Consider the following 24,177-nt stretch of genomic DNA (forward strand, 5'->3'; position numbering starts at 1 on the left):
CCATCCTAAGAAAGAAATTTGAGAAGCTTAAGAGCTTTGGCCAAGCTGCACTTTGGCCAAGTCATCTTGGCGCAAGTAACCAATCAAACTCATCGTATGTTCCAACCCTTCTTGATTCTCTGACACTGGCTGTTACCTAGTCCTGCTTAGCCTGCTTGCTAGGTTATTGTACTCACAAAGCTGCCTGAGCGTGGCTAGGTATTGTGCATTTAGCCCATAAATGCAGTTGTTTAGCTCACAGTGCCGCTGTATTTAAACCATTAGTTTTCATGGCCCCATCTACTGTAGTTACGCTGACAAGGTCAAGGTCCCATTTTGGCTTGAGGCATAAACATTGTGATTGACAGGTAACTTTCAAATGTGTAATCACCAAGCATTAGTGACATAGTGGAGCAATAACGTGTTTAACGACCTCAGTAATTGGGTGCATAGTATGTTGAGTAACATTCAGCGAATGAAGTGAATGTGGAATTACACTTTCCTCTTATCAGTTGCCTAATAACTGATTCCTCAACAACCATGTGACCTTGCTGTTACATAGTAATAACTAACCATGTTGCTATTACATTTTTTACTAATTTAGTTTAAATATACACACTGGAGTTCAATAATAATACCATAATAGCAAGTGACTCAGGAGTTAAACCTGTTAATCATGCATGACCTACAAAGGTCCTGGGCTACAATGAAAAAAACAAAACACAATGTGATATGGAATTCGTCAAGTCTGTGTGATATCGTTGTGACCTAACATGTGACCGTGGTCTGTTGTGTTCGTCAGGTGTGCTGCACTGTACTCCTACAAGCCCCGTCGCTCTGAGGAGCTGGAGCTGAGGAAGGGGGAGATGGTTGGGGTGTACGGGAAGTTTAAGGAGGGCTGGCTCCGAGGCCTGTCTCTTCGGACGGGTAAAGTCGGCATCCTGCCCGGCAACTACGTCACACCTGTTCTCAGGTGAACATGGAAAGCTAGTCTCCTACAGATTCTTTACTTTGGAATGTAGTTTAAACTGTATTCTCACTGGACATCTGCCTTTCTCTTTGGGGAATTGGGGGTGATCAATCACTATGCTTTCCATAATTAGAATGCACTGTACCTTCATCGGTTGCCCTCAACGTCATGTTTTAAATATCTTAATGTTCCTGTTTTATTTAATTTATTTGGTTATCTTGAGTATTTTATCCTTTTTTAAGTTGGATTTTTAGGGCACATTGGTAATTACAGTTTTTTTGGATTGCTTAAGCACGATTTTCAAAACAGGACCCGTGTTTTCAAAACACTACACACAATAAGCACAACCACACACCCAATTACCAAAACACTACAGATCCTTTGCATAATTAAACACTCTTGTAAAAACTATACACTTCTGTTTAAAAACCACACTTTGTTACCATATGAAACACACACGTTTCACATTACTATACTCTGTTTGCACGAGTTACACTCTGCTGTGATAAACCTAAAACACTTTTAGCACTTCTACTTCCCTATGATTAGAGTAGGCTACCATCAACAAAGTACAAATATAATGTAAATTCACCAAACACTACACAAGACCAATGTTGCAGACTTAAGAAACTCATTCATTTCTCAACACGCCCAAAATGTTGACATGGAGATTCATAATACTGTAACAAAATGTCACTTTACGTATTGTACTGTAAGTTTACTGTAAAAATAAAAATAAAAATATAGACATTGTCTCTTCGCCTAGCTGGATCTGGCCAGAGAATTTCATCAACATCGCAGGGAATGTTGTCATTAGCAAGACACCTTGGAAAGAAACGTCTTGAATGACGAATCCATCCTTGAATCGCTGCTACCTCCATCTGGTCACAGGCCTCCTCCATGGCTTGGAGACGGAGATCATATACCTTCCACCGCCATGCCGAGAAAAACTCTTCTATAGAGTTGAGGAATGGAGAGTATGGTGGAAGATATAGGACGGTGAAATGTGGATGTTGCTGAAACCAGTTCTGAACCAGAGCAGAACGGTGGAAAGACACATTGTCCCAGACAACAATGTATTGCATATGATCGATTTGATTTGCTGCTGTTATGTTGTGCATTTGGTCCAAGAATGTAAGTATGAGTGCTGTGTTGTAAGGGCCCATATGGGCATGGCAGTGGAGGACCCCATTCTGTGTAATGGCTGCACAGAGTATTATATTACCCCACGTTGCCCTGGGACATTAACTATAGCCCTGTGGCCAATGATGTTTCTTCCCCTCCTTCGTATGCTCGTCAGGTTGAACCCAGCCTCATCTACGTAAATGAACTCATGCTGGATCTCTTCTCCATCCATTAGTAAAACTCTCTGAAGAACAGTGTCAGGCAAAATTGTGTAGTTCAGTGTAGATGTAGTATACATATTACAGTAAAAGATTATGAGACAGTATGCAAGATCACAATGCTAAAGTGAATACATACCTCTGCATAATCATGCCGCAGTCGTTTCACCCTTTCGGAATTGCGCTCGAAAGGCACTCGATAAATTTGCTTCATTTGAATATGGTTTTTATTTAGGATGCGTGCCAGTGTTGATGTTGAGACCTGATGGATATCGTTGAAACTGGCGTGGTTATTGACAATGTTAGTTTGGAGCTGATTGAGTGTCATAGCATTGTTGGCCAAAACCATGTTTACTATCTCCCTCTCTTGCTGTTCTGTGAACATAGGAGGCCTTCCCCCTTGTCGTTCCTGACCCTCAATCCTATGTAGAAAAAAAATACAGTATACAATAGTACAGTAATTTCACAGGAAAAGGTAACAGAAGTGCTGATAGTGCATAGAATACAGTACTGTAAGCAGTTACTGAAACCGTGCAGATGTTTTTGATATGATGTTTTTACAATACCTATTTTCCAGTCGAAATGTTCTTATCACACTTGCCACTCTGTATGGGCTTAGATTTGGCTGTACAGTCCAGCCTCCCTCAGCGTCGGGCCGTGGTGGACAACGTGGTCAACCAGTGTTGCGCGGATCTCATTTGTCAGATTCGGTCTTCTTTGAGCACCTTCTTGTCTTCCTCTTCCTCTACCTCTACCTCCAGCATGGCCTCCATCTCTTCCTCTTCCTCCCCTTCCTCCTCCTCCTCCTCCTTGTCCTCCTCCTCGTTCTCCTCGTTCTCCTCCTCGTCTTACTCTTTCTCTGACTCTTTCCATTGTGCTTGAAGACCGATGAACTCACCTGCTGCTTTTTATAGTGCTTATACATCTGATTGGTGTGTTTACAATTAAGCAAACAAGTGTTTGCACACCTGATGACTGTGTTGAACCAATTGGTTGGACAGTGCGGTAATTTGACAGTCAGTGCTTTGGTATTGCAAGGAAGTGACTTCATGATCGATTTTTGTGTGTAATGTATGTTCAGTGTGTTTAGTGTTTTGCAAATCACTGTGTGTAGAGTTTTGCAACAAGTGTGAGGTTGACAATGTGCTTATAGTTGTGCAAATATGGGCTGATGTTTGCTTCTTAAATGTGTAAGGTTTTGCTAATAGTGTACTACTTTTAATTTTAGTGTGTAAGCAATCCAAAAAAACTGTAAGAACCAGTTCCCCCTGGAATAAGTGAAAACCAAATAATTGGTTCTGTCCTTGACATACATTCGAGTCATGGACACCTCATGTATCTTTCGGTTTCCTCCATGCCACAGAACCTCTGCAAGGCTCCTGGAGTCAAAGGCAGTGACGGCGGGCCCTGGTACCATCCCAGGGAAGAGAACTACATCTTCCAAGACCCCAGCAATGGTTCTAGCTCTGGACCGGGTCAACTCAGATGGAACAGGCTACCCAATTGGACAACATGTTCCGCCCGTCTCTATCGCAACGCAGCCTGTGAGTTCTTCGGGTGGCGCTACGAGACAATCCCTGCATGGCGTTGGCTCGAAGGGATGGGACACAGTGAGAAGGGTTTTCCGTGGTTCACACAGAGGTGAGGCTGGCACAACTTCACCATTCTCTGTTTAAAGGCTAGATGGCTCCAAACTTACCACCATAACGTTTACAGCATTGACTAGACCTGTCAGCTCAGAGAAAGTCAGCGGCGAAGAAAGCTGCTGTTGATCTGTTTTCTGTTGTATTTTTGGCACACACTCCGTGTATAACCACTATTCGTCCTCATAAATTCTTCCCAGGCTCATCTCACCGGGGAAAACAGTATTCCCACACAATATCCTCAAGCTCAGCGCTTCAGACCCACAGTCAGAACTCATCCCAGCGTGGTAACCACTACCCTCCCACCACCAATGCCACGTCAGGCCTTCAGCCCCACACCCAGAGCCAAAACTTTAGCCACATTCAGGCCCCTGGCTACTCCCCAGCTCTGCTAAGGAGGAAACAACACATGAGCATCCTTCCAAATCACAACAGATCTCTGGCCTGGATGTCTGAGGGGCCGCCGCCATCTAGTGGTGGCTTTATGAAGGACAGGGACACTGCTGCCAAAGAGGCGTTTGATAAGCAGGTGTTGGAGACTAAGCAAGCAGCTTTGAATGGGAATGGCCCGAACACTATACACTCCATCCTGGTGAAGCCAGATGCCCATAAAAACAGCACGGAGAAGGTAACAAAAACACACACACACAGTTTTTTTTTTCCTGTCCTTTTTTGGATCAATAATTGATTCACAATCCTATTTTTCCTAACCCTAGTGTAACGCTAATCCTTAATGTATAGCTTATCCTCAACCAAACCTTTACAAATAAGATGTATTCCCAAACAATTTCCTTATTTTAGTAGTCTTGTGTTTCCTGTAATGATAGAAAAAAACCCACAATAGTACTTGTTAAAGGGATAATAAGACGGATATCTACAATTTGTGATAGCTCATAAATCGCTTTAAGTAATTGTCGGACTGCCTCTATATGCACACAACTTTCACTCGGTGGTATGTACCACATACAATTTATGTGATTAATGTCAGTTGTTAGTTTTAAATGTGATGTTTTGTAGTTAATGAACCATCTATGTTAGAAATAGCATGTGAAACTCCTTTTGCAAATGGAAAAAAGTTTTCTGGGCTTATGTTACCTCATTACTGAAAACTGCCTCGTGAGATATTGAAGTCCATATATTGTAAACAAGACAGACTGTGCTTGCTGGACAAGCCCTAAACACTATGCTTGGAGCTACATGTTTTGAGAAAAGGTGGAGGATGCCTTGTGCATACTGAACTCGCAGGACAAGCTGGTGCAGCTAACCTATTTCTATAGCCCACGATATTAATCATTGTTACGCCAATACTTCCTGGTTCCCAAAAGGGATTAGTTGCTGGGTCCCATTGAAGAATCTCGAACCCTCATCAGGTTCCTCTGTGTCGACAGGTTCAACATTGTGGGTTTGTTAGCTACTCCAGATCTACCTCCTGCTGTTGCAGCTCAGCGAAATATTGGGAAACATTACCGTTAGCGTGCTACCGCTACTCATCATTACCATTTAGATTTTTTCCATCCATTCAAAGAGAAAATTACATTTTGAATAAAGGGAACAACTTGCACTCAAAACCCCTTTTACATTTGACCAGGCGTTAGTTTGGAAGCAGTGATCACAACGGAGGGATTTGTTTCTGCAACAGCTTTTGTCAGCATTTGTTGTGCTCACTGCTCGCACTTTTAATGCATACTGAAATGTGAAGGGAAAATGTACAATGTTTTACTACAAACCTTTTGAGCTGAGCACTTTTGACACACACAAAATACGTTTATTGAGTTTGATATTGTCATTGCATCCAAAGAGTATGGTCCCAAGTACTGAACTTTCAAGTACTTTTAATGTATACAATGTATGTTGTATACCAGTGCATTTGAATAATCAAACTGAATGTTCAGACAATTTGATTAATAAGAAAAGTGCTGTATTATTTGTTTAATGCAATACACTTAATGTATTATTGATCTGATCACATTGTAAGTAAAATGTATGCAGAAATACAGGAAATGTTTCACCAATATAATAACAATATTATTATTATTATTTCTTTTTTTCACTCTTTATTTTCACATGCCGGACAAATTCTCAAATTCATAATTTTCCAATGCTGAATCATAACAGGACCATTGTTTGTTTCCCTCAGCCCGCCAAGTCAGTAAGGTTTGTCACCCAGCCTGATTCTCCACCACCACGACCCAGGACCACTTCCCTCCCTTCGGGTAGCCAGCCCCCCTCCAGTACTCGCCCCGGCCCCCTCCCCTTGGAGGTGTGGGCTCCATCACTCACCCTGGGGCGAGATGGGCCAGGGATCATACTGAAAGAAGGCAAGGCTCCTGTTCTTAGGAAAGGTCTGGAGACATACCCTTCAGTCTCAGATAGTCTGACTTCCAATCAGAAAACGACAACAACATCATCATCATCCTCCTCATCAGTGCCATCTGCATCTGTACAGTCCAACAGCCCGAGCAGGTAGTGTGAGTGACCGTGTCTGCTCTCAGAACAGAATTAAAACTTTACATCGACTCTACAAATGAAGAACTGGATTAATGTGTCTTTTTTCTATCCACCAAATCTCTTGCCCATTTTCTTTGTTGTTGTTTGGATAATAACCTCTTTTCCTGGTTTTAATATCCCCAGACACCGAGTAGCGACAGCATACCAGGCCCAAGCCGAGTCAGAGATGAGCCTGAAGCAGGGTGAACCTGTCCTGCTTCACAGGCACCGGCCCGATGGAAGAGTTCTTCTCACCCAGGAGAGTAGTGGCCACACTGGCCTCTTCCATAGTAGTGTTCTACAGTACCTAGATAGGTTCAGCTGACCACTTCAATTGATGAAATAGGTATTATATTATTGTGTCTCCACAGAAATAGATTGACTAGAATGGGAAGAACTCCTTCAACCACGGCAATTTCATAGCACACATTCATGGGTACACTCTATATGGCCCAAGGTCCCCCTGCCCATTTGACTTCAAATGCCATTTCTAGCAATTCCATTTCACTGGATCTCTATGGGTATGGTACCATGCACACAATAATGCAAACATTGTGATTCATCAGATTAGTATAACAATTAGATTTTAACGTTCACATGTTTTCAGAGTATAACATTTTTGGTAATAACCTAATTTGCATGGGCATATCTGAAACCAAGCTACCTGATGGTACTTGAAGATAAATGCGCAAAATCGGCACTCAAAATACAAAATATTAATGTTTTAATCTAATAGGATTTTGTGTTCGGACATACAAAGATTGTATGTGAACTATTTTGAAGATGCGTTCTTTAAATTACTCTGAAATAATTTCACTTAAGATGGAGGCTTGCTCTGCTGTTGTTGGCACATGTGCGGATAATATGCATGCCTGGATTAAGCTGTTTACATTGAAATAATTTGAAGGTTTGCTTTGAAAACCAGGTGTTTTATTTGGCATGGGGTTACGTCTTTTATGATGTAACTCTGTTTTAAGATAAGCACAGTGAGGTGTTCACATAACTAATGACATATTCAGTCCACTGCCATAATCAGTCAATAATATACAATTATTAGTGTGCATGTAATTGCTCTCTGTGTGTTGACACTGCCAAATTAGATGCCCAATCTGTGGATGTTTGTGTGTGTGTGTGTGTGTGCGTATGTATTTTCACTTTGTGTTAAAATAAATTATACTGCCATTTAAAGACCAAATAAATAGGATATTTTTTGCTCTTGAGATTCCTTTGATCTGTTTTAAACTGTAGAAATATAACTTAAAGTTTCTGAGGTACAGTATATTTTCATGTATTTTGATGTGCCCAAGCATGAGTGTACATACTGTATAGCCTACTCTATGATTATTACAAATATATGCCACACAATCCCACCCCTGACCAATGTTTTATACATAGAATGAGTGTCCCTTAATTCAAGAGCTGTAAGACACAATAGACAGTGCCTTTATCAAGCCCAAAAAGTCTAGATTAAAAATATTAACAACCGGTGTAGCTGAAGCTAGATTTATGCAAACATGATCATTAATTGGTAATAAACCATGCTGAAGTCAACTATGGCATACATTTGTTCCATTCTTAATCTGCTGTTGCTAATGAACATTTTACACCGGTGGTATGTGTTCTGTCCTGCACTATAAAGACTTATCTGAGAACATGTACCCACTCCGTATGACCTGTAAGGTATTGTACTGCAGCTCTTTGTGAGTGCTGAAAATAAAACATTAATGACACATTATAAAAGACTCTTAATTATCGTCTGTTTGCATGGATTATGGTCCCAAGGTGCTTTTCACATAATTCACCTTTCACCCCTGTTTTTCAACTAGTATTTCAGGTCAATACACTGGTTTACAGTTGTTGATCAGTTCACATCAGATACAATTTGGTCAATTGTTAAAGCACAGTGCTTGAAACTGCAGGGTTCAGGGTTCAATTGCCATAGAGGCCCATTATGAAAAATACATTATGCACTTACTACTATTTACAGTCACTTTGGTTATACTGTACTTCTGCTAAAAGACATACATGTAAATGTACACAGATTAGCAGGTGAAGCAAAATGTTTTACAAGCTTTAGTCATTCAGTAAAATGTACAAATAGACAATAATACTAACAAGTCAACAGTAGTACATGGCGGCATGGGCCATGTTGAATGGGGTTACATGCTCCACATTTCTATGGACAGGACAGTACCTAGGGGATAGCTGGCTGGTGATGGCTATTAACCTGTAGGAGAGCCTATAATCCTCAGCCTCTCAGCTCCTGACTGCTCTCATGCACCTGTACCCCTGCTGTTTGTTGCAGACAACTGAGTGGGTGGGTGGTGTTTGGAATGATCATTGTAGCAAATTCACTGAGATAGGCCTGGAGCTGACCTCTGTGCCATCTGAATCAGGTCTTGAAATCCTGAAAGGAACTACTGTGCTTCACTTGGTTGTCCATCTCCCCCCAACGCCCTCTTTCTCTCTCTCTCACACACACACACACACACACACACACACACACACACACACACTTTCCTACTGCGCAGTCGTAGATTGGGCTCATCAGACGTGACAACAATGTTATCAGCACCGGAGGAAATGGGCCACTGACGAAATGCCTGGGCATTGCATTGGCATCTAAATAATTTTGATAAGTATTTTGGATGTATCGATGCTAGTGTTTATGATATTGTCTCATATAACTGAAACATCAAATTAAAGTCTTAAAATGCCGGTAGGTGGACGCTTTGTATTCATATTTTGTATTCAGAAGCAACCAGGACAGGGGTTCCTCCCTTCCTCACCCTGAATGATGTGATGCTAGAATTAGCTTATAAGGCTAACCTTAGCTTAAGTAGCATATTTCAGCCTGTTTAATAAAATTATTATAAACATCATATTTGTAATATGTGCAGCAAGAACATCTAGTTAGCCGTGTTAACGTTTAGGATTCGTTCGCTCTGCATAAACCACTCAGCAAGTGGGTTAGCTAATTACCTAGCCGGCTAGCTAGCTGCAACAACATGTTTGTAACTGTCTGCTTGCCTAGCAACAACGACCAAGCGTTTGTGCGATACATCGCGGATTAGCTAGTTAAACTAGCTGATTAAATATACAGTACACTGGCTTGCTCGCAAGTATGCATTATCCATTCATTGAACTACTACTGTATTCGTTTTCAGCTGTCTAACGTTAGCGTGACAGTTAACGTGTTAGCTTCTGTGACTAAATGCACAATGTTTGCTGTAACGTTGTTACATTCATTTAGCTTTTATGTTAGTTGGATTCTGCATCCTACCCAACTTTCGTTATCTGAGAAATAGCCTGCCAGTTGCTGGTATCCCGTTTACTGCAATTATATTATAGCTAATGTTTTGATACTGCATTAATAACTAATTTGACAGTACATGACATCATTCTGAGTCATCAGCAAGGGTGGACGACATAATTGCTTGTTTTCCCCCCCTTGCAGAGTAACAAAATGGACAAGCCAGAGATCATGGACAACGTCAAAGTGGTGGTGCGATGTCGGCCGCTGAATCAGAAGGAGAAAAGTATGGGCCATAAACAGGCGGTCAGTGTGGACGAAAACCGAGGGACCATAACCGTCAACAAATTAGAGACTACCCACGAACCTCCCAAAACCTTTACATTCGACACAGTGTTTGGGCCTGACAGCAAACAGCTGGATGTTTACAACCTTACTGCCCGACCTATCATAGACTCTGTATTAGAGGGTTACAATGGTAAGTGGATAGGTAAAATGATTGCCAGAGGACCAATCTGTTTGTCAAATATAATAAGGAGTGGCAAGGTGTATGATGATGGTACAAATGCACTGGTATCCATTCTAGTGAAGTTATCTGAAAGACAGAAATATATGTTAATCTACTGTTGACATGCTCTGCAAAACTATGCCACGCAATAAACAATTTGACTGACACCAAGGCATTCAACCACATATTGTGCTGTCCTAACATAGTCTTAATTAAATACAAATGATCATATTCTCCATTATGTCTCAAATACATTATACATACGGTAGTTATAGAAAAATGTGAGCCTATATAAGACACATTTTTCAATTAGGCATGATGCAATTTGTCGATACTATTGAATGTGTGTTTTTGTTTGAAAATACATATTAATAAAAAAAAATCTGCCATCTTGTCACTTTCAAATCTTCTCATGTCATCATGACTGGCAGGTAAGGGCAATGCAGTTTCCCCAGTCAGTGAGAGAATGTTTGAAAGATATCAGATGGTGGCATAAGTATTGGTTTTGTACTAGTAGTTAATACTATTGTTATTTATCTGGCTCGATTGACTGAAAATGTCAATAGTCCCCATAAAACCTTGCGGCAAAACTCAGTGTCTCTTTGTGTTGTTACACCATTCATTTAATAGAGTTAACTGAAGCAAAAATGTTGACAAATGCCGCTTTTTGGGGAATATTACACATCAGTTATTTCACTCTGAATGATTAGAGGTGGTTTTGCATAGTTAAGGAGGCCATATAGTTAAGATTTTTCACAGCACTACTAGCGTAAATATAAGCATAAATCATGAGAAGACATCTGCAATTAATGTTTTAAGTTAATACTTCAAATATTAGTTTTTTGGAAGTATGTTCAGAGTGCTTGAGATACCCCCCCCTCTTAAACATTCTTGCTGGCATGTCTGTCGGTTTGCATTGTCTTGTAATTTCCTCATACACACTTAAACACTCTAACCCACCCTGTACAAGCTAACACGTCTGGTTTTGTTCAATTACCGGTCAAGTTATTGTTTAATTTCAGCCTTGTGAACGTTAGAGGCAGGATTCTACTGGGTGCCCCTTTATGCAGTTTCCTTATAACTGCAATCAGACATAGAAATGTATCACCCAGTTAATCTGCTGAAAGGAGATAAAGGGCCTTATAGCAGAAAAATGTGAGCTATCCCTTTAAGGTTTTAATGCGGAAGCTGTGTCTTTTCTCCAGGGACCATCTTTGCGTACGGACAGACGGGGACGGGAAAGACGTTCACTATGGAGGGAGTGAGGGCGGTGCCAGAGCTCCGAGGAATAATACCCAACTCCTTCGCTCATGTGTTCGGCCACATCGCCAAAGCAGAGGGTGACACCCGGTAAGGACAGTAACACAAACGTGGCAAAAACATCAGCTATACTGGTTCATTGTCAGTCTGTTGTTTGCTGCAATAACATTATATGACATGATCTTTTCTTTTCAAACTCTAGTGGAGCTAAGGTCCTCAATCACCATGGGTTTAATCAGTGCTAACAGAAAACACTTAGGGCCCCAAATGCTGACATTGTTTTTCTGACCTGCTTACTGCTCACAGTGTCTAAGATAACTCCTTCTCTCACTCTCAGGTTCTTGGTTCGCGTCTCTTATCTGGAGATTTACAATGAGGAAGTGAGGGACTTGTTGGGCAAGGACCAGATGCAGAGGTTGGAGGTTAGAGGATGTTTCATATGATATGCATCAAGGGCTTCAAAAGTATGCATCAAAAGTAGTGCATTATATTCCAGATAGGGTGCCATTTGGGATGTTGACAATCTATGATATGCTTCTCAGAAAAACCGTCCCATTAATTTAACAAGAAGTTGCTACAAAGCAGCTATAGATAGCAAGACTGTTGTCCTTTTAATTAGATTAATGATATAAACATCTAAGAAATGAAACTGATGTTAGATGTAGTAGGCTCTTGGACGATGAAACCACAGTGATCAATTGATTAAGGTAATATGTTATACTGCTAGTTCCTTGTTTTGTTGCACAGTATGGTGAAACTTGGAACTAGAATTATTATGATCAGTTCTTCTGTCAAATGTGTCTATTGTACATTTGGAAATACATTTTTGGGATCACATAGAAATGTCCTTGTTTCCAAAAGCTTGCCAACAAGCTTTTGAAAGAAAATATTATATTAAATCACATATAATTGATCAGAAATATAGCATAGACATTGTTAATGTTGCAAATGACTATTGTAGCTGGATACAGATGATTTTTTATGGAATATCTACATAGGCATATATATAGATATTCCATAAAAAAAAAAAAAAAAAAAAAAAAACATAGGCATAGTGGATTTGGAGAAGGCATTCGACTGTGTCCCTCGCGGCATCTTGTGGAGGGTGCTTGGGGAATATGGGGTCCTGGGTCCTTTGCTAAGGGCTGTCAGGTCCCTGTACAACCGAAGCAGGAGCTTGGTCCGCATTGCCGGCAGTAAGTCAGACTTGTTCCCTGTGCATGTTGGACTCCGGCAGGGCTGCCCTTTGTCACCGGTTCTGTTCGTAATTTTTATGGACAGAATTTCTAGGCGCAGCCAGGGGCCGGAGGGTGTCAGGTTTGGGGACCACACAATTTCGTCTCTGCTCTTTGCAGATGATGTTGTCGTGTTGGCCCCTTCTAACCAGGACCTTCAGCATGCGCTGGGACGGTTTGCAGCCGAGTGTGAAGCGGTAGGGATGAAAATCAGTACCTCCAAATCCGAGGCCATGGTCCTCAGTCGGAAAAGGGTGGCTTGCCCACTTCAGGTTGGTGGAGAGTGCCTGCCTCAAGTGGAGGAGTTTAAGTATCTAGGGGTCTTGTTCACGATTGAGGGAAGGATGGAACGGGAGATTGACAGACGGATCGGTGCAGCTTCTGCAGTAATGCAGTCGATGTATCGGTCTGTCGTGGTGAAGAAAGAGCTGAGCCGCAAGGCGAAGCTCTCGATTTACCAGTCAATCTACGTTCCTACTCTCACCTATGGTCATGAGCTTTGGGTCATGACCGAAAGGACAAGATCCCGGATACAGGCGGCCGAAATGAGCTTTCTCCGCAGGGTGGCCGGGCGATCCCTTAGAGATAGGGTGAGAAGCTCGGTCACCCGGGAGGAGCTCAGAGTAGAGCCGCTGCTCCTCCACATCGAGAGGGGTCAGCTGAGGTGGCTTGGGCATCTTTTTCGGATGCCTCCGGAACGCCTTCCTGGGAAGGTGTTCCGGTCCCGTCCCACCGGGAGGAGACCCCGGGGAAGACCTAGGACACGCTGGAGGGACTATGTCTCCCGGCTGGCCTGGGAACGCCTCGGTGTCCCCCCGGAAGAGCTGGAGGAAGTGTCTGGGGAGAGGGAAGTCTGGGCATCCCTGCTTAGACTGCTGCCTCCGCGACCCGGCCCCGGATAAGCGGAAGAAGATGGTATGGTACATAGGCATACAGAGGCCTGTCATCAGCTACTGTATCAGTCATGTGTTTGCTAATCCAAGTTTATGATTATTAAAAGACATATTGCAGCATTTTGTTTGAAAATTAGACACGAGTTAGCAACTTTAGTTTTTTAGTGATCGTTTTAGCCACCAGGCAACAACATGTGTATAGAGTTTTTGCATATTTGATGTGATTATGGGATTGCTATCAGAATGCTGTTCTCTGTTCTCCTTAAGCTTATTCATAATCTAATGCTCATATTTAATTACTCTTTTGCGCATGCCTTGAAGTTCAGGGAATGTATGCTTAGGAGACTGACTAGCTGAAACCAAATAGTCAATATCAAACCACAACATGCCATTTGAAATGCTAAAAATGTGTGTGTTCATATGACTTCCAGGTCAAGGAGAGGCCAGATGTGGGCGTTTACATCAAGGACCTGTCTGGTTATGTGGTGAACAATGCTGATGACATGGACAGGATTATGACAATGGGACACAAGAACCGTAAGGATCCACTATGGACAACCTTGTAATTCTTATTAGCATTATAATTAGTGAGCATACATAATGTTTGCTGGCCTACCAAGATCCCGCCACCACAGGCTGAATCTGCTATGTCTTCTGCAACAGGCTCGGTTGGTGCAACCAATATGAACGAGCACAGCTCTCGCTCTCACGCCATCTTCACCATTACCATTGAGTGTAGCGAAAAGGGAGTGGACGGAAATCAACATGTCCGCATGGGAAAACTCCACCTAGTGGATTTGGCGGTAAGGAAGTTTCACATTTGCTGTATAGGTATAATAAAGAAATCAAAAGATTTTATGTCCTCTCCAAGAGATGCAATTTGATAAATTAGTTGAATAAACAAATTATTAATAGCTTGAGGGAAAATCTATAATTGTTTTATAGATTTGAGGGATTCTTAAGACCTATTTAGAGGGAGTATTAACATATTCAAAGGTCAGTGGGTATGACAAGTTAGGTCCGTTGTTGAGTGTTTTGCCAGTTAACTCCTCCACCACACTGTTCAATGCCCCTCTCTCCCCACAGGGTTCTGAGCGACAGGGGAAGACGGGAGCTACAGGCCAGCGGCTGAAAGAGGCCACTAAGATTAACTTGTCTCTTTCCACGCTGGGTAATGTCATCTCAGCTCTAGTGGATGGGAAGAGCACCCACGTCCCATACAGGAACTCTAAACTCACCCGCCTGCTGCAGGACTCTCTGGGGGGAAACTCCAAGACCATGATGGTAACTAACTAGTGTAGTGATACCAGTCTATCATGATCTCTGCCACTCCTAGTAGAATAGTCGAGTCGTGTTTTTTAAATTATTGTTTAGTGTTTTACTTTTACCACTCGCGTTGCATCCGGCAAACTAGCTACAAACCCTAGTTTTGAACTGGGAGGCCAGTTCTACTTTGTCTATTATTTAATTTGAACTTTAATGTCGAAAATTATCTACTGTATGAAGGATGGATATCAAGTCTACACTCCCTTGTTGAAAATGCAACAATGATGCAACAATCATGTCAGACCTTTTTTTCACCTTTAGTTTCTTGTAACCAGTGATATATTAATGAAAACAAAAGGATCATTTTGTGTAAAAATAAGAAGTAACCTGTCAATGCATGGGTTGCATAAGTCTACAAATCTCACAACAAATACTTTGTGGAAAATACCTTTTGCTTGGTCTACAGGAGGAGTCTGGTTAACTGTATCAATCCACACCTGGAATTTGCTATTTAATCCAGCTCTTCTGTGCATAAAGGTTCAAGCTCTGTCAAATTGCGGTAGAATCTCTGTTGCTCTCCGTGTTGGCTGTGTCGAACATTTGAGCAGAACATGACACATTTTCCCACATGGTTTGGAAAGATTAAGTGTATTTTCTTGCAAAATACAGTCTTAGATATTCTTTTTATGTGAGAAATGGCTTCCGTCTTGCCACCCTAGCCCACAATTTAAACTTGGGCAGTGGTTATATGTCCTCTTGGTAGCCTGCTCATCTAAAATATACTTTTAGTGGCCTACCTGTATTACCTGCCAGGAGGAGGTGGTTGTCACAGATACTGCTTCTTTGGGAGGCAGGATGAGTGAGTCCCGCAAATGCGGCCACACATGCAAGTCATGAAACAGACAGAAATCCTGAGTTTTATTATCAGGACAAGTATGATTCACATTACTGTTTGACCAATTCATGAAACTTTGAAAAAAAAAAAAAAATGTATTTTGAAGGTTGAGCTGATTCGACCAGTTAACAATGTAACTCGAAAAGCCAAGAAAAGGGGTGAACTCTGCTTTAAGTAATGTCAAGTGACGGCAAATGACCTTTGTACATGAAATATAATTTGTTAAATTTGACAATTAACTATTTGTTTTTCAGTTACATTTGTGTAGTGCACTGCAAAGTATTACTGCAAATATTTCATTTTCCTATATTACAAAATATTATATGATATGTTTTCAATAAATTATGATAGTGATTTTTTTTTTTTTCCTCCCACCAACCTCTCATTTCTCTTATATTGAATGGCTGATCTTGCTCTGATATTAAATTGAATATGTTCTCCTACACCCTCTGAACTCAGTCCCCCATCTGTTTTTCCGTCAGTGTGCAAACATTGGCCCAGCAGACTACAACTACGACGAGACCATCAGCACGCTGCGCTATGCTAACCGGGCCAAAAACATTAAGAACAAAGCCAGAATCAATGAAGACCCCAAGGATGCCCTCTTACGGCAATTCCAGAAGGAGATCGAAGAGCTCAAGAAGAAACTGGAAGAAGGTAAACGTCTTTTTAGCTCATTACCAAGCAAATAAATATTTTTCTTTTTTAAATGTATCTTTTATATGATTTTGGGGTGAAATTTCCTGGCACTTAGTGGAATTTATTATGCTATCACTCTTAACAAAAGCCCCTGGACCTCTAGTAGCAAAACCGCCCCAAAGCATCAATGATCCACCACTGTATTTGACTATGGGTATCAGGTGCTTTTCCTTGTATGCAGTTCCCTTCTAATGCCAAACATGCCAGTGGTGTTCATGGTCAAAAAGGTATGTTTATATCTTATCTGCCCACAATACACAATTCCAATTGTAATTCCAATGAGGCTTGGCAAGGTTCAGGCAATGCACTTTGTAGGTTGGGCTTAGTAAGGGCTTCTTTCATGTAACCCTTCTAAAGTTCTTGTTGACGTGAAGGTGGCTTCTTTATGTTAGTTGGAAACTTGATAACCCTAAGATTCCACTAGACTTGCAGTTCTGAAATTGTAATCCTTGGACTCTTTCCCTCACTCACCAACTACCTCACCGTGCATGGGAACAATATGCATATATCATCTACTTGGCAAATTTGGAACCGTTCTAGATTTCTGAAAATATTGCTCTCACTGTGCTTAGGGGTATTTTCAACTGTATGCATTTTTCAGTACCCTCTTTCTATTTAAAAAATTCAGCCAATACTTTTGAAAACTATGTTTTGCCGAGGAAATTAGAGGAAATTATATTATTCAATGAAATATTTTGTGTTTGAGAAATTATGTTTAAATGAAAGCATACGGCTTCCCCTTATGTTTAGGCCAAAATATGACTCATTATTTGTGTGGTTTTTGCCGGACCGCGTAAGCGGAGCTGGCCAAGAAGAGCGAACGTCTCTTACTGAGTGAGTGAGTGACTGACTGACTTCCCATTGTTATATAGCGCTGTGTTTAGAGACGCTGACTGCCACACGTTCGACTAGGGTTCGTTACTCGCCACCAATCAAACAAAGTACGCATTAGAGTTTCATCAGGATAGTTTAAACTGGGGTGTCACGATATACTGGTATTGACGGTAACCGTGATATTCCAAAAATGTAATATGGATATCATGTTAATAATGCACATATAATAATATCGTATTCACTAGGCGAAACTGAAGTTCTATTTTTCCAAAAACTCCTCTTGGTTGTTCGATACCTTTTTTTTTGTTGGGCAACTCGTTAGCCCCACTAGGAAACCCGGGAGAGATCCGCAATGAAGCGCCGTTTTAGTAGCCCATTCACATGGAGAAAAGGATGTTGTAATCTTCCAAAAACTCCTCCCGGTTTTTCCATGGCTTATTCATGGCCAAACTAAGCATTTGATTAAACTACGAGTCTGGACCTATACATTAGTGTTTGGATTAAGGCCTTTTCGTAGCCTATTCCCTAGGTGACAAAACTCCTCTGGGTGTTAGGCCTTGTGGATATTTTGTTTATCAGTGGCCTTTTCACCATCATTAAGTGTAATTGTTCTTTTTGTATGCTTTAATTTTTTTATTTGTACCGTTATAGTTATAGACTCTCCACCGCCATACTTTCTTATTTTGAGTGAAATTCATTTGCCAAAAAAGAGGAAAAAGCAAACAAAGTTGAAAAATATTTTGACTGACAGCATTTTATTCTTTAACATTTTCTATAGATACCGTGATAATATTGTTACCGTGAATTATTTTGGCCACGATAACCGTGTAGTTAAATCTGATATAGTGACAGCCCTAGTTTAAACATTTGCTGGCTACAAGCTTCAGTAGCTACAGTATAGTAAGCCTAAAGTAATACTGTTTACGGTTATATTGCGATGGACGAACTGCACCTTCAAGAATCATTTTGTTGTACATAATGTAGTTCACATAATGTATTGGTTGGCTATTCAACTGTCACTGTTTTCTAAAAGAACAAACCAGCCATGGAGTGATTGGGGTAATTGTTTACATTATAGGTACTTTATAGCTATTAGCTAGCCATCTACAGTAATCTCTTTATAATTTAACACATTTAATGTAGTGTTGCTTTGGATGTTAATAGATAATGTAGGGAACGAGTTTCAAGAACCATGGAGTTTTGAATAATTGGTTTGATGCAGGAAGTAAACAGACACCACATCTCTACAACACCCACTGTTTTAATAGCGTAGTGGTTAAATACACAGTCTGTCACAAGACACCCCATAGCAAATCCTGCCAGGGTAACAACATTCATTCCTTCTAATCGTGGCCTGGCAGAAAATAGGCTTGCCTGGCTTCTTGTTTTCCTTCACTCTTGCTCAATTTCATGAAAAGTGTATCTTGAAGTGACTGTAGATTAATGAACAGTGTGTTGTGAAAATATTCAGACCCCCTCACTTTCTGTACATTTTGTTGTGTTATATACTGAATATACATGGATGCATGCTTTAACTTTAATAATTACTGCAAATTAAACACTGTGCATTATTCTAACTTTATTGATTTCAGTAATTGAAGTATTCAGATTTTTGTCAGAAAAAGATTAAAAAGGATTATTATTTTAAAACATTGATGCTAGCGACATACAGTGATGGAAAATAATATTTGATCCATCTGTTGAATTTTTACATTTGCCCACTTACAAAGAAAGGATCAGTATAATTTTAATGGTAGGTTTATTTGAAAAGTGAGAGACAGAATAACAACAAAAAACGCCAGCAAACTAAATGTCAAAATGTTAATAAATTGATTTGCATTTTAATGAGTGAAATAAGTATTCAACCCCTCTCAATCAGAAAGATTTCTGGTTCCCAGGTGTCTTTTATACAGGTAAGATTAGGAGCACACTCTTAAAGGGATTATAAAACACCTTTCCACAGAAGCAATCAATCAGATTCCACTCTCCACCATGGCCAAGCCCAAAGAGCTGTCCAAGGATGTCAGGGACAAGATTGTAGACCTACACAAGGCTGGAATGGGCTACAAGACCATCACCAAGCAGCTTGTTGAGAAGGTTACAACAGTTGGTGCGATTATTCGCAAATGGAAAAAACACAAAAGAACTGTCAATCTCCCTCAGCCTGGGGCTCCATGCAAGATCTCACCTTGTGGAGTTGCAATAATCATGAGAACGGTGAGGAATCAGCCCAGAACTACACAGGAGGATCTTGTCAATGATCTCAAGGCAGCTGGGAAAATATTCACCAAGAAAACAATTGGTAACACACTACGCTGTGAAGGATTAAATCCTGCAGCGCCCGCAAGGTCCCCCTGCTCAAGAAAGCACATGTACAGGCCCGTCTGAAGTTTGCCAATGAACGTCTGAATGATTCAGAGGAGAACTGGGTTGAAAGTGTTATGGTCAGATGATACCAAAATCGAGCTCTTTGGCATCAACTCAATTCGGCGTGTTTGGAGGAGGAGGAATGCTGCCTATGACCCCAAGAACACCATCCCCACCGACAAACATGGATGTGCGAACATTATGCTTTGGAGGTGTTTTTCTGCTAAGGGGACAGGACAACTTCACTGCATCAAAGGGACAATGGACCTCCTTCCCTCAGCAAGGACATTGAAAATGGGTTGTGGATGGGTATTCCAGCATGACAATGACCCAAAACACACGGCCAAGGCAACAAAGGAGTGGCTAGTAGCATATGTAGGGTATATTTATTACCCAAAGGCCAAGAGTTTAAGGCTGGTGTGACTGATCAAAAATGTTTTAATGCCGGTTTATGGAAGACCTTTCGGAAAGTGATTTATTTGGGGCCAACACAGGGGCCACATAATGTATACTGTTTAAAGTTGTCGAGGGAATGAAGCAGTACGACTGTTTGATTGGAACTATTTCCTGAAAATGTCAGCGGGTTTGATTTTGACTGCGACTGCGGACTGTTCTATTGACGTAAGACACTGAAACCCCGCCTTAAGCTAACACCGTCCTCAACACAGCATAAAATTAGGCAACCGAAGCTTGAACTCCACAAAGTTGACAAAGCTGTAAACTTCTACGGAACCCCTGACCCCGACAGCTCGATTCCACAGGCATAACAAGAAGCTACAATTGGCTTGACTGGTTCGGTGATCAGCTAGGGCCTCTTAATCTGTCATACCTTTCAAATGCTGTCAAGAGTTATCATAAAATGGACAAACGCCTTGCACCACAAGCTTTAAAGATCATCAAAGCAACATTGGATATGATTCTGGAAAACGTTGTTGCGGCTGTTCTCCACAAAGTATGCTTCAGATGTGAAGTGGACCACCCGAGCCAGAGAAGATATTCTTGTCTCGAACCACCTGATTATTTTTTGAGACCCATTATGATGACATTGCGGAGACAGTTTTAACACAGTTTAAACTTGAATGCATTGGGGCTTCATGCACCACTGACCGGTGTTCACACTTTCTGCATGTGCTCAAGTTGGAGCCAAACATCACACAGAGACTGAGTGAGAACAAAGATGAATACATGGATAAATGTAATGAGGAAGCTGTATGCGACGCAGTGGCGTCTTGGTGCATCAGCCTCAAAACCTTAATGACTTGGAGAAGATCTGCCAATAGGTGTGGGACAAAATCCCTCCTGAGATTTTTTTCTGCAAATATGTGCAGGCGCTAAGGATGTTTCCAAGACCACATGGCATTGTTGAATACACAGTTTAAAATGGCATGTTAGAAACGAATACATTAAGAAGCTAAATGCTTTACATTTCAGAGGAGGTCTCTGCTTCCAGTAAGGGTCATGCCTGGTCGGGCTTGGGACTGAGTGTCTTGCACAAGTTCTAATCATAATAATTCAACATTAGGTAGATCTGGAAAATTGTTTCTGCTCAGTAGTTCACAGTGGGCAAAATTGTTTTGTCTGTAAGATGAATTTCTACAAATGTTGTTTGAACTTTTGCATGAAGTTTGTTTCGGTTCCAATGAAGGGTTAAAATAGTTTGCAGCTGTGGTGTGCTCTTCTTTTCTGTCGATATTCTTCTTGTATATTCTGTACCGGGAAGGTGTGTCAACACCTTTTCACAAAGTTGTACCTGACGAATTAGTGTGATTCTTTCTCCATTCTGTTTCCAGGAGAGGAGATCTCTGGGTCGGAGGGAAGTGGATCAGAAGAGATGGATGAAGGAGATGATGAGGGAAGAGAGGGACACAGGAGACGGAGAGGTAAGGAACTTCCTCCTTCCTTTATCTGAGTGAGTGTGTGTGTGTGTTAGCGAGTTAGCGTGAGAGTTAGCGTGAGAGTTAGCGTGAGAGTTAGCGGGAGAGTTAGCGGGAGAGTTAGCGAGAGAGTTAGCGAGAGAGTTAGCGAGAGAGTGAGCGTGAGTGAGCGTGAGAGCGAGAGAGCGCGAGCGCGAGAGCGTGCGTGCGTGGTACTGGTCTCAATAGAGGGAGCTGGCTTCTCTAAAGTGTCTGGGAAAGTGTGAACTATACAAGGAAAAGGCTTGCAAACACCCACGTGTGAGTAGAGGTGGGCTTCTTGCAGCATTACTCCGCACTTTATTGCAAGATAAGCTGATCTTGCACACTCATGTTTGCTGTTTTCTTTTGCTTTCATCAAAATTTTGCAAGCCCACATTTAAACCTGTTAACCCCAGAACAGATACTTTATGTGATTGTTATTGTGGCTTCCTTCTTGATCCGAAGGCAAGAATGAGTCAACATCCCCTTTTGAACGCAGTCTGACTAAAAGTACCTAGTGTACGTGTTTAGAAAAAAGTTACATACAGGTCTAAAATACAGGCCAAAATGACAGGAAATGCAGCTCTTGAGTAAATGAGGAATGCTAAATAATCTGAAAGCAGGCGGTTCAACATGGGATATTAGCCATACCACCAATAGTCATGTATGGATAAAGGTCATGCAGAATTGACCGTTACTCTATTTTGTCTACTGAGGCTAGAAGTAGCGATATCAGTGACTTTGAAAGAAGATACCGCATTTTAGGAGGAAACCTCACTGTTTTTCCCCAGCCTTCACCAAAACAGGAAATTGTTTTTTCTCAAAAGAAGAAAGGTGTTACATCCTTTCAATAAATTACCAGACCTGAATCTTTGCCAAAAAACATTTTGAAAACCCAATTTGAGAGTTCCAAAATCTGTTCTTTGTTTAATAATGGATATGATCTGCATTCCTGAAATATAATTTAGCATAATAATAAATATGAAAACTTCGGAAACAAGGATTCCATCTAATTGGCAATAGATTTTATTGTAACTTATTTTCTAAAGATTGATGTCTTCCCATTAGGTTTTTTGTTGCAAAATCACTGGTGTTAAAAAGCAAATGTGCTATGGTGTTGTGACCTGTGCTTCTTGACCAGGTTATTATGGTTAAAAAACAGATTATTTCTATTTAACAGCATCAATCATCATCAAATGTTAATATGAACTAGGGCTGTCGCAATTATTACAACAATTCCCTGTTCGCGATTATTTGTGACGGATCACAGTTATTTTTATGACAACAATCTTTTTGCCTTTTCCAATCTGAATAAGGGAGTTTCACACCGATATTAGAAACAATTGCCTTGCGAATTATGTCAGTTTTAATCAGGTAGGTTGTCTAGCCCAAGTGTGCAGCGGAGCGTTTGACAGCTCTGTGATAAGTTATAGGTGCAGATAATGTACTGAAAGTTATTTGCTTCAACGGCTACCACTTACTGAGAGCACAAACAAAGCTAGTTATATTTCTCTATCCTCACTCTCTAGCTTGCCTCTGAACGTTGGGTGCTGGATGATGTTGATCTGCTCTGATGCTCTAGTGATATTAAACGATGGTATACTGCACTCAGCTTGGTACATTTATTTTTTATTTCATTAAAGTATTTCTGTTTTTCAGGCGGTGCGCTAAAAATTAGCAGCGGTGGAGTGCAGCTCTGATTACAATATGAGGGAAACACTATTCTATACATACTGGTTTCATTATTTTTTAATGACTGTATCTGGTCCCCCTATTTTAAATCCCAACATTTGGAGAACAGAGCCCAATATATACAAAAGGCCATATATGCTGATATTTCTAACAATATTGGCGAATTGGAAGTATAACATTTTCTGCATGGACTACAAATTGCCTTATAAAGATGCTCAGGAAGAGAATTTCTTACATTTGAAGAATGGTTGTCTTTCTGAAAATGAGCAGGGACTCTGCTGTCCTAGCTTCTAGGGGAATCTTGTTCCACCATTTGCGGTGCAGGGACCGAGCAGAGCTTTAACGGCAGATGAGAGCTTCCTTCCCAAAAGGAGGAGATGACCAAGAAACAAGAGATGCCAGAACATAGGGGTCTGGTAGAGATTGCGAGTCTCTGCATTTTTATTTTATATTGTTATATATATTTAAATGCATCTACTTTTTGAGTAAATACCCACAATCAACTTGTGCAATGCATTAGGTGTTAAAGCAGATTGTTTTACAGCACGCATCATTGCTTAAAGGATGCTATTATGATGCTAATCACGGTCATTATGTGGTAGTCAAGCAGTTGACAAGTAGTCAGTTATCTTGAAATAAATTATTTAAACCATGATGAAAAGCTGTATTTTAATTTGGAATCTTTAGAGATTAAAGTGGTAAATTGGATCTAATCCCATCAGATAAGTAGCTAAATAGAATGCCTACCTCTTTGTTGGATCTTCCATTGCTTAGACAAATATCTCATAATAACTGGCCGCAGTTACGCGTGCTGGCCTAGTAAACTACCGTATTGCTGATTATTTATAATCTCTTTCATGAATGCAAGAAACCGATAGAAGATCATTAGATATCTACCTAACACAATAAACACATGGAGGCTATAGCATTAATTTAGTCCTGTGCCGGTCCTATCATA

General features: G+C 40.9%; 2 protein-coding genes across 9 annotated transcripts in view; both read left to right on the forward strand.

The window, feature by feature from the left end:
• sh3rf2 (SH3 domain containing ring finger 2) overlaps positions 1 to 8,156 on the forward strand; it is a 42,935-nt gene extending 34,779 nt beyond the window's left edge. For all 3 annotated transcript variants that reach the window (XM_010897007.3, XM_010897015.3, XM_010897023.3), the window contains 5 exons: positions 782 to 952; positions 3,656 to 3,933; positions 4,136 to 4,563; positions 6,073 to 6,398; positions 6,567 to 8,156. In XM_010897007.3, the coding sequence (XP_010895309.2) occupies positions 782 to 952; positions 3,656 to 3,933; positions 4,136 to 4,563; positions 6,073 to 6,398; positions 6,567 to 6,747 (1,384 nt within the window). In that variant the 3' untranslated portion in view covers positions 6,748 to 8,156. The remainder of the gene's footprint in view (positions 1 to 781; positions 953 to 3,655; positions 3,934 to 4,135; positions 4,564 to 6,072; positions 6,399 to 6,566) is intronic.
• A 791-nt stretch (positions 8,157 to 8,947) lies between these two features.
• Positions 8,948 to 24,177, forward strand: part of kif3a (kinesin family member 3A) — a 35,180-nt gene continuing 19,950 nt past the window's right edge. For 5 of the 6 annotated variants that reach the window (XM_010896959.3, XM_010896967.3, XM_020046049.2 and 2 more), the window contains exons 1-9: positions 8,948 to 9,141; positions 9,880 to 10,153; positions 11,389 to 11,533; positions 11,781 to 11,865; positions 14,003 to 14,108; positions 14,235 to 14,374; positions 14,658 to 14,855; positions 16,215 to 16,389; positions 21,423 to 21,512. In XM_010896959.3, the coding sequence (XP_010895261.2) occupies positions 9,136 to 9,141; positions 9,880 to 10,153; positions 11,389 to 11,533; positions 11,781 to 11,865; positions 14,003 to 14,108; positions 14,235 to 14,374; positions 14,658 to 14,855; positions 16,215 to 16,389; positions 21,423 to 21,512 (1,219 nt within the window). In that variant the 5' untranslated portion in view covers positions 8,948 to 9,135. The remainder of the gene's footprint in view (positions 9,142 to 9,879; positions 10,154 to 11,388; positions 11,534 to 11,780; positions 11,866 to 14,002; positions 14,109 to 14,234; positions 14,375 to 14,657; positions 14,856 to 16,214; positions 16,390 to 21,422; positions 21,513 to 24,177) is intronic. The other variant, XM_010896994.3, reaches the window with a different exon arrangement.

Source organism: Esox lucius, chromosome 4, assembly GCF_011004845.1.
Source record: "Esox lucius isolate fEsoLuc1 chromosome 4, fEsoLuc1.pri, whole genome shotgun sequence".
In the NCBI taxonomy this organism is placed as follows: Eukaryota; Metazoa; Chordata; class Actinopteri; order Esociformes; family Esocidae; genus Esox; species Esox lucius.